Source organism: Simochromis diagramma, unplaced genomic scaffold, assembly GCF_900408965.1.
Source record: "Simochromis diagramma unplaced genomic scaffold, fSimDia1.1 OVJJ01000483.1, whole genome shotgun sequence".
Taxonomy (NCBI): domain Eukaryota; kingdom Metazoa; phylum Chordata; class Actinopteri; order Cichliformes; family Cichlidae; genus Simochromis; species Simochromis diagramma.
In genome coordinates this window covers 5078524-5089857 of record NW_024386835.1, presented here as the reverse complement: position 1 = coordinate 5089857, position 11334 = coordinate 5078524, and the positions used below count along the sequence as shown (strand labels likewise).

At 41.4% G+C, this 11334-nt stretch overlaps 1 protein-coding gene across 1 annotated transcript; it reads right to left on the bottom strand.

Moving 5' to 3' along the window:
• Positions 1-443: 443 nt before the first annotated feature.
• lhfpl5a (LHFPL tetraspan subfamily member 5a) lies at positions 444-3206 on the bottom strand. Its single transcript, XM_040028550.1, has 2 exons — positions 2337-3206; positions 444-694 (listed from the first exon to the last, which is right to left on the bottom strand). The coding sequence occupies exons 1-2, from the start codon at positions 2737-2739 to the stop codon at positions 444-446; spliced, it is 654 nt and encodes a 217-aa protein (XP_039884484.1). The 5' UTR covers positions 2740-3206.
• Between the last annotated feature and the right edge of the window lie 8128 nt (positions 3207-11334).

The window sequence follows — 11334 nt, the reverse complement described above, 5'->3', positions numbered from 1 at the left end:
AACATTTCAGCAATTAACATTTATTTAAAAAAATTAAAATGCTTAAAAAATGTAAAGCAGCAAATAAAAGTGAGAGCTAAATCTGATGTAATAAGTGGCTTTTACTGACGGCAATCTGAAGCTGTAGCCTTGGAGATGAGGATGGGCAGTGACTCTGATGAGCTCATTTTTAGGCAGAGATGGACTCTTATTTCTTCAAAGTGACTCGAAGCCTCGGGATATCCTCTGAAGTCAGTGGCACTCTTCATAAAATCTCATCCATTCATGCCAGTGTCCACTGGGCTCTATGCGTTATCTGTAGTCAAGAAGAGACAGCTGGTGTAAATATAAGCCAATAATAACTGAAGAAGGATACAAATACATCCTCATATAGTGTTGTGGTCTCACCATACACACAGCTAAGATTTAAGGAAAAGCATTCCCTCACTATCCTTCCCCACCCCTCACTTCCCCTCACCTTTTTCCTCCACCTGGAAGTCTTCGGGCAGCAGCTTGTCCTGTCTATTGCCCAGGCTGAAGGCCAAAAAGGAGAGGATGAGGGAGTCCATGATGCTGATGATGGCCAGGATGTAGGCCCAGCGCACTGTGCAGTTGCCCAGTGTGTACTTGTCAGTCCGCTGGCCGCACATGCGCTTCACCTCATCCGAGTCCCAGCCGTCAGGATAGATCATGCAGCCGATCACCATGCACGTACCTGAGAGGAGAGAAGGCACAGTCTGGCGAGTGCTGGACTTCAGCTCTGTCTGTGTGATGTTTTTACTTTTATCTTACTAGTGTTTTGAAATTTTTTTATTCAAAGTCCAAAAACATGCATTGATTTGTGGTGGGAAACCTGTAAAAATGAATAGATGTGCTCACTGTGACAGACCATCTTGCTGCTTTTGACAGGCTCGGGCAACAAATGACAGCGAAACCACCAGAGAAATTAAATATACACTGTGTTCATTCAGGTAGATACACACACACCTACAGAGTTTAGTTGCCTAGCAACTCCAGAGCATCTCAACTCAAGAAAGATGAACTTGTTCATCTATTATTGACTCCACTGACAGACAGCTAAGACCTCTTGCTGTCCCACCTCAGCACAAGGAGGTGCAGCACAGCACACACTTGCCTCGCATCTCGCTCTCACTTTCTGATCCTCACAAAACCTCATCTTCATGGATTTCTGAGGCTCACTTTATTAAGTCCTCTTTAAAATTCACCACATATTTGAAGAAATTAGAAAGACCCTTTCAGTTAAACTAATACAGCAAAATTCTTTCCTTAAACTGACTTTATTAAGCTCACACCTCAGGGGCCTCTGGTTCAGCGAATTAATAATCCCATCCTCCTAACAGATCCGATAAGTTCTGCATCCACTCAGTCCAAAGAAGGCCCTCAAAACAGCAATTTTCAAACAGCCCTCTCAAAGCCTGCATCCAAATATCCTTAAAAATGAACTTGGTGTCAGAGCCAAAATAACATTGCTTCTCATGAAGATGGATTTACAAGAACACGTGCGAAAGGGGGAGAGGAGAAAGTGTAACAGCACACCTTCGGGTTAATCTCATTACTTGGTTCATTACAGGCCTCTCCTTTCACTCGCAGGTACATCTGCTCACAAACTGCTTCATGTTTCAAACAGAATCATGTTTCAGCTCTGTCTGTGTCTGCGAGTCTGCAGGGAACTACAGAAATGTCACCAAATGCTTAAATTCATAGCTTTTCGTTTCAGCTTTGGGCTTTCGTACGTTTCAGACTCTGAGTTTACAGCTGTGAGCCACCATTATCCTTCACAACCTTCTTACAGATCTGTTCCTAAATCTTAGTTTAATGTGTATTCATTTAGTTTCCACTTTGACTGTTTATTAGCTGGATTCATTCCTTTCCTTGGCTTTTTTAAATACTTATATGAAGACTTGCATGAATAAATACATTTTTAAAATACATAAACAAGATATAACCGTACAATAGCAAAATTATGAAAATAATATCTACATGCAAGCTCTACGGGTAGTGGAAGTCTTCTCCAATTCAACTAACTAACTGCATTCTACATCTGTATGATCAATACATCATATAAAACTGTTAAGGCTCTTAATATTGCTCGATTAGTGCGAGTCTTTATCTGCAAAATACTAATATAGTGGAGTAGACTAAATGTACTGTATACATAGGCTATTTTCAGTTTTAAAATGATGTTTCTCTTAATTGGAGCCTACATGGTGATGCTGGTAACACCATGATGATGGTGTTACTTTCCAATAATGTAAACTCTTACTGTGAGATCTACCCTGTAATTTAAACACACTTAAAAACTCTTGAAACTTTTTTAGTCACAGCCTGAAGCTCACTGGAAGCCAGCTGCATCCAGGCACAGATCTTGTAGACGCTCCCTGCGTTGCAGAAGAAGAAGAGGCTGAGGCAGACGATGCTGCCCACCACCAGCAGCATGGAGATCCCCACGAAGAACATGGCCGTCTTGAAGGCGCCGGACGGGATGGAGCCAAAGTCCAGCGCGCTCCCTTTGCAGGTGAGCTCCGAGGTGAGCGCGTTCCCGATGCAGTAGTGGAAGAGGCCGAAGTATCCGGCCTGCGGTGTGTTGACGCTGTCGCCGATCCAGTAGGGCTGGATGAACACCACCACGGTGATGACGGCGAAGGTGATGGTGAAAACGATCCAGAGCACCCCCATGGCTCGGGCGTTACGCACATAGTTGGTGTGGTAGATTTTGGCTGCCTCCTGAGCAGGAAGCATGGCGAGAGGTGCAAGAGCTTCTCAAAAGAAGGAAAGAAAGAAAGAAAAAAATGAGAATTTAAGTGAAGGAGTTAAAAAACGAACAAGTGAGCACCTTCAGTGTCCTGCTCAAAAACATCCACTGACAAAGTCCTCATTCTTTAGTAAGCGCTTGCTCCAGTGAGATGGGAATAGCTCCAGTGGTTCTCTTTGCAATTCAAAACCACGGACAGCTCCCGGTACTGAAAACACACCTGTATGAGAGACGCGCTCCCAGTGTCTTAGTGGGCCCTGCAGAGGTGAACAGTCCCAGAAACCACTGCATACCACGGCAGCACTGACTCCACCGCATTCAATGAGGGGATGTTTGTTCTGGATTTCACCTGGCAGGGGAGGTTCCTCTAGGAAGGCTGAGGTAGTCAGATAATAAATGATTAATGGTTAAAAGATCCGCTGGATAGAACAACACAGGATGGCAAGCAAGGCTGTTTCACATGTAACAGCATGTGTTACTTAATCAGCTTTCTTCTTTCTTTCTAATATCTATCTGTCTGTCTATCTATCTATCTATCTATCTATCTATATATATATATATATATATATATATATGACTACTGTAAACCTGCTGTACTCATATAACACAAAAAAAAGCAAAGTAGGCTACTGAATACAGAAAAATATCCAATTTGAATTGTGTATTTGTTAATATATTAATTTGCTCTTAAACAAATGTACTAAAAATGCTAAACAGTTCAATATTAGTGTTTATTTGTAGCAACGTTTTAGCATAAAGGAGCATGAGAAATTAAAATAAAGATGCATTTAAGCGCTGTAGGCTTAGAATACTGTGCAAAAATAGTGAGCCACTCCTCATTTCGTGTAATGTGGCAAACCTCAGCCTATTCTTCCTGTTTCCCTTCATTAAGAATGACTTTTATCACAGCCACCCTTTTACTGAGACCCCTTCTGATGAAACTTCAGGAAAACATAGATGGGTCAACTGAAGGGTCAGATGCATTTCTCAGGTCTTATGTCAGGTCTATGCTGGATTTGTAAAATTTCTTAATAATGTTCACCTGCTGTAAATATTTGTTTAAGTCTACTATTTCTTCTTTTACCCTCAACTTGTCCAGATTTCTCTTTCTTTGTTGTTTTTTAACAACACACTGCATAGTTGTCCTGATATGCCAGAACAGCTAATAACTATTTATGAATAGCCATGTTGATGCAAAAATACTGTATTAGACTGCATTGTATTTGACATTTTTTGATTAACAAGAAGCAAACAACAACAAAAAACAAACAAACAAATTATTTTAAAATGGTCAGGTATAAGCACTGAACTGAAAATAAAAAAGGACCAGAAAGTCTGGCTGCTTGGAAAGAAAACAGAGAAATGAGGGGCTTTTGCACAGTCCTGTGCACTGTGATCGTCACCTTCACACTAGACAGCATAGCAGGGGCGGCACCGAGGGGGAGCACTGAGGGGGAGCACTGGCCACCCCCAAAATTTGCCCACTTTGTATGTCTCTTACAATTTCCCGTCGTCAGCCCCTCCCCTCCGCTGTGCCCCTGCACTGCTCTGTTTTTGGTGTTCCACCCCAGTATTTTTAGTGGCCTTCATATGACCACCCCTATGAAACAGTTCTGGAGGCGCCCCTGCAGCGTGGGCACAAATCCACAAAAACCCTTCCACATTGTTATAACCACACCTAGCATCACTTTTCAATAGATTCAAAATAGCTGTTGAATATTGTCCCACCACCTCGATGGGACAAGACTCGGCTGCCCGTCTGCATGTAAAAGACAAAGGTCACTCTTTCAAGGACGCCAGTGTTCACATTTTGGACAGAGAAGACAGATGGTTTGAAAGAGAAGTAAAAGAAGCCATTTATGTCCACTGTGAACGACCATCTTTGAACAGAGGCGGTGGTTTACGACACCAACTGTCTGCCATCTATAATCCAGTTTTGTGAGCCCTTCCCACTTTAACGCCCACTCACACCCTGGGCCATTTGACCTCAGTAAATCACATGATAGGGTGGGGCTAGGTTTCACTTTGGGTTCACCCGAACCGACCTTGGCTGATTGTGACCCACACCTTTTCGCAACTTGGCTCGTGTGATTAGGTAGAGGATCCATAGTCGGTCCACGACCCTCTTGGGGACACTCCCATAGGGCTTAAAATCTGGGACTCCCCATCAGTTGCTCTTAGAAGTGAAGAAGGTTCTCGGATGAGAGGTGAAACGTCTTCAAGGAAACTTAAAGAAGTCCAACCTCCTTAGACAGCAATATCGTATGCTTACCCTAACGACTCTGAGATTTTATAATGTAATCCTGCTATTCTGTGCCGAAGTTCTCCTAACATCCCGCAGACAAACATCCGGAGTTTAAGGAGGGACATGGTGACTCCAGCTTTCTTTGCACGTGTTATTGATGGAGCGATTGAACGAGACGCTGTGACGTCTGCAAGCTATTTCTGGATGTACTACAATCAAACACTAGATGGAGCTACAGAGCTGCAGTCTCATCTAGCGGCCTCACCTTGGCACTTAAGTCAATCTTCCTGTTTTTGTCTCAAATGATTTCTCAGACAAATTCCAAGCTGCCAGATTTTTTCAGAACATATTCTAACATAAAGTTAAAAAAGGGAGAGAGGTAGCTTTTTCTGATAACTTCACATTGAAAAGCATTAGGGAAGTATTAATAAATACTTCATTATTTCTAAAGCATGACTTTTCCATAGCATGCCATTCATATACACTAATGTTAGTGGTTTATTAATGATGAAATAGCTCGTATATAACATCATATATAACTTTAGCAAGTTCTTTCAGGACACTTTTGGCTTTTCCTGCCACAAATCCTTGCCACGCCCTTCGGAAAGTGTACTGTGAAGCTTCCACAGGATAGGCTCTCCAGCCTCTCTCCAAGCACTATTTCATTCTATAAATGCTTTGTAAGACATAGATCGAACTTTAGATGATGTACACACAAAAGAGTTAACTAACAACTCGTAACTGTATGAATTAACCATGAATTACCATATGAAATAAACAGCTATGGAAACGTTTCTATTATCACACTCACAAACAACTAGCTCATTTTATAAGCTGTGTCTGTATTAATGTGCATCTAAATACACTGTTAATAGTTTATGTCACTTTCTAAATTATGTCATTAACAGCTCCCAAAAAACAGGACCTGATGTAAAACTTTCTTTAGTAATGTAGGAGTAATGTTTTCTAAATGATGAACTACATATTCATTGATACCTTAGTAATGCTTAATAGTGTCCAGTTAATATAAAGTGTTGACATTTTTGTGATATGGCACAAGATCCAATTTGGATTCAGATCTTGTGCCATAAAAAGTTTTATAAAAACGTATTTGAGCATTACCACCTGCTCTCTTTGCAGAATGATCGCTTTAGAGATCATATGTTTATATGTAATCATCCATCCATCCATCCATTCGCTTCCGCTTATCCTTTTTCAGGGTCGCGGGGAGCGCTGGAGCCTATCCCAGCTGTCATAGGGCGAGAGGCGGGGTACACCCTGGACAGGTCGCCAGTCTGTCGCATATATGTAATCATTATTTTTATTATTATTATTACTTAATGTAGCATTTCATTGGGTAGTTTTATGATGGTAAATAATGTCTGCTAATTATATATTGTTTATAGGAGCAAAATAAACCATATTGTCCTCTAACAGTTGGTGACCTTTGAACCCAGTTGCTCCTGTAAGATGAAGTAAACTGTTCTTAATTTGTTTTCACCTTTTTCTGTTTTTTTTTTTTTTTTTAAATGGCAGTTACATTCATGTGCATTCATCTCTGCAGTGCATTCCTTAAACAAATGTTAAAGCATGGTCACAGTTTTTATTTTTGGCCCACACAAACTGCTCATATGTGAAAATGTGAAAATACATAAATGCATGGACTTAAAGAAGCCTTTCTTCCACTGCTGGTATATTGGATCTTGTGTTAACCTTTCAGTTTCTCCTCAGTAAATATCTGAATACACAAAACTTCTAGCTGACTTAAAAAAAGCTGATTTATTGCTTCATTTTAGATCTAAAATTCACAATTTTCTCTAAGAACCTTCTGCTATCTGTTTAGATTAGCTCCATTTTCCCCCCGCCTGTTGATCTGGAAGGTGCAGCTGCTGACAATATAGATCTGTGATGGTGTGGGCTTGTGTGTCTATGAGTGTGGGCGCTGGCGTGTTGTTGCACTTAAGCTTTATTAAGTGATGCAGCCCCAGAGTAAGGCAGAAGGTGTTTATAATCAAATTATTTGGACCGGCAATCCAATTTTCCAAGACAGAATAGAGTTAGATTTTGTGTATGCGTGACAGTGTGTGTGTTTATGGCGTGATGTTTGCGCATGAGAGGGGTCTTGGGATTTCATGCTTTCTTTGTGCATTTTTGTTAAATAGCCTTTCTGTGTGTGTGTGTGTGTGTGTGTGTGTGTGTGTGTGTGTGTGTGTGTGTGTGTGTGTGTGTGTGTGTGTGTGTGTGTGTGTGTGTGCGCATGACTTTGTGTCTCTGTGAATGGAGAAAAGACAAATCATGAACAAGACCCAGCCTTTGATAGAGCAAAAAATAAATATAGCACAGTCTTATTTACTGCAGAGACTGGAACAGTTAACTGTAGTCTGTTATCAGGTTATCTACAGATTTCAGGCTGCATGGCTTTAGGGGAATTCTTGGATCTGGTGATGCTCCATTTCACCATGTCTTCCCATTTTTTGCTTAAAGAGGAGCTTATGAGTGTGAGTGTGTATGTATTTAACCCTGTCTAGCTTCTTTTAGGCCAACTCGATCTGAGAGCCTCTGCCGGCACAAAGAGGCTTTTCTGCCATTTCAGCATCTCTTCCTGTCCTTTTCTTCCTGCCTGCTTTAGAGGCAGTTTCCATAGAAACAAGTTGCAGGATGCCCTTAGAGAGAAAGATGGTAGATGATGGGGTAAGATGACAGCAGAAGTTGAACGAATGAAATGATTAGCCAATTATACTGATTTATAGTGAGCGCTTTTTTATTTCTTCCCTTTTACACTTACTAATGTAATATAAACATCCACACTTATACAGGCAGGGAAGGTTGTTCCTCGAGCCCGGGGATCTGTCTGTCTCCTGTCAGCAGAAACAGATGGACTCTGTCTTTTCTGAATGTGTGTGTAAAAGAAAAATGCATGCAATGTGCTTGGGGCAGAGGACTGAACAACAACCACCCCTTGCTGACCTCCTCATCGTTCTCTCGCTTTCTCTCTCTCACACACACACATCCAGGGTTTGAGATCGTGTGACGCAATAGCAACTCAGTCAGTGAGTGTCACTACTTCTCTGTAACGCCCCCAGGCTGCAGCAGGCACTTGGCCTATGAGCCACCTTTCAGCCTCCTCTCACAGCCCAGCAGGAAGCATCAGAGCAGGGGTAGAAACGGGCAAAGTGTGGGTCAGTTGGTGCCCCGAGGACTGAAGCTGAAATGTAGGTCTTCTTTGTGGTTGATTGAGTTCATGAATCATTGCTGATCGCTTTCTGTGCATGAGCACGTGAACACATACACATGATCAGCCATGCTCTTCTGGTCTCAAGCAAACACATCCTTGAAAAGAACTTCATCTCCTTGTCTGAATTTTGTCAAAGTCACTTTAACTCCATAGGAGTACCTTTGCATTGGCAAAAAAAGTTATCTTAATGGAAACCATGCAAGCGCTTACAGCTATTACTCAACTCCTGGCCTTGGACCTTTGTGACATATCCGTGCTTTCTCTCCCTTTGTTTCCCATCCTCTGCACTCGCTGTGAGGGAGCATGGTGTTCACATATGGATTTTGTTGTCATGACTGACCCATGACTGCCACGCAGTTACTGCACATTAGACAAACATCACTATCTATGAATAGAGATGTAAATAAAGAAGACACTGTGATTTTATCTGCTGTTCAGTTTGTAAACTCCTGTTAAAAAGGAATGCTTTTAATTCATTTCAATTCAAATTTATTTGTATAGCACCAAGTCACAACAACAGACACCTCGAGGTCCTTTATATTGTAACCCCCTAAGAGAAAAGCCCTCGGCAACAGTAGGAAGGAAGAACTCAATTTTAGCAGGAAACCTGCTCCAGAAAACTCCAAAAAATCCTCCACCAGGCTCAGGGAGGAGTAGAGGGGTGTGGGTATCTGCCACAACTGGTTGGGGGCACGACAGAGACAGAAGACACCTAAACACTTAACACTTAACCTAATATGCATGTCTTTGGCCAGTGGGAGTGGGACAAAGCTTGGGTACTCGGAGAGAAAGAAACTAATCCCACCCAGCCAGTGAGTGGACTGGTATCCAAGACCATCTTGATGTGAGGCAAAGGTGCTAACGACTGCACAACAAATAAATACCAGAATCTCCCTTACCAAAACTGGAGCACAGACATTTTGGATGGGCTTTTACAACATTACGTACGCCTCATACGCAGTGAACTGAATTAGCTGATATGCTTACTGCCTAGTAAATGATTAGTGGTCGCACCCTAATGATGCAGACTCTAAGCTTTGATAAAATTTAAATAAGTGAGCAATAAAACTTCACTCCTGTGCCCCTGTTATGGACTAATCAGTGGTGAGCAAAGGCATTTGTTTTTGCTCCAAACATGTTTATACATCCTGTAAAACTGAACACTTGGAACTCTAAAGGAACTGACTCAGTTTAAGAGTCACCCTCGGGTAGCATTCGAGGAACTGCAATTTTTGGCACTTCAGCGCGCTTCCATTTTTTATTAGTTTTTTTAAGCCATAAAAGTTCCTACTTATGTAATAAACACATGATCAAAATCAGGCCTTGCAGTAAAATCAAGTGTTTTTAACATTGCTCTGCTGAGAGTAAACACATTCTTACATTACCTCTATCGGTCACGCTCATTCGGATGGTGAGACAAATCACTGTGGGAGTTTCGCACTGCCAAGAACTGGCAAAGGGCCCGCTCTGCTGTGTGCCACTGCAGCTGACACACATAAATCTAAAGCACATATGCAGCTCCTCTGTTGCACATCTGCATAAAACACAGGCACCGTTAAACATCCATGGAAATCTAGGTGCTTCAAGTTGAAGTGAAGCGCATGTAAGAAAGCAAAATTTCAACTACTAATACAACGGCCCGACTTCTTATTTTCACAGCGCATCTCTTTCTGTGCCAGCCAGTGAGTCGTCAAATGTGCGTTTGCGTAATCCTGGCCAATTCAAGCAGTTTTGTTACGGTTAAAAAAAAAGGGGGGGATTAGCTTATGGAGCTTCAAAGCCAAATATAGAATGTGAGGGATTATAGACACATCAAAGTGTAAGAATAAAGATGGAGAGTACATCAGGGTGCAGTTTCATCTTCCATCTCCGTTTCAGCTTTGTGCTTTTTCAGTCTTTTTCACCAGAGGAGATGTGATGTTCAAGAAGTGTGGACTTCACTGGCGTTAAATGCATTTTGGTTTTAACTTTGTCTTTTATATAATATTAATTACTGTGTTTCACACAGTATAGTGAACATAAAAAAGTATTTACCTTCAAACTCTTCTTGATTTCTTAGGGGGTTTTTTTTTTTTGCATATTTGTCACACTTATGTGTTTCAGATCATCAAATAAGTTTTAATATTAAACAAAAATAACCTGAGTAGATACAAAAATCAGTTTTTAAATTATGATTTCATTTATTAAGGAAAAAAAGTGAACCAAACCTACCTGGCCCTGTGTCATAAAGTAATTGGCCCCTAAAACCAAAAACTGGTTGTGCCACCGTTCCCAGCAAGAACTGCAAATGTCTTTCGCATCTCTGTGGAGGGATTTTGGGCCACTTTTCTTTTCAGAATTGTTTAAATTCTTACTGGTTTTTACTGATGAGCATTGTCTTGTTGCATGAACCGAATGAGGGCATAAACTGGTGGTCAGGCATCCACCTTCAGGATTTTTTGGTAGAGGGCAGAATTTGTGGTTCCATCAATTACAACGAATTGACCAGGTCCTGAAGGAGCAAAGCAGAGAACATCACACCACCACCTGTTGGTGTTCTCTTTATTAAACGCTGTGTTAGTTTTACACCAGATGCAATGGGACTCAAACCTTCCGAAAGGTTTAACTTTTGTGTCATCATTCTTCACAATATTTTCCCCAAAGTCTTGGAGATCATCAAAATGTTTTTTGGCAAATGTGAGACGAGCCTTTGTGTTGTTTTTGGTCAGCAGTGGTTTTCTCCTTGGAGCTCTCTCACAATGTCATTTTTGCCCAATTGCTTACTTTCTTATCCTGAATCATGAACATGACCTTAACTGAGACGAGTGAAGTGTGAGGTACTTTAAATGTTGTTCTGGGTTTTTTTGTGAACTCCTGGATGAGTCGTCGATGCACTCTTACTGTGGTTCACCGCCTTAGAAATTGCTTTGTAACCCTTCCCAGACTGACAGATGCCAATGATTTGAGATTTTGGCGCAATGTGTTGATTTTTGAGATCTTTTAGCCTACTTCACTTTGTCAGACAGCTTCTATTTAAGTTATTTCTTGATTCAGCAGGTCTGGCACACTGGATTTCTCAAGGCAGAATTAGTTTTTCCGCTTTTTCACAGCACTGTACAGGTA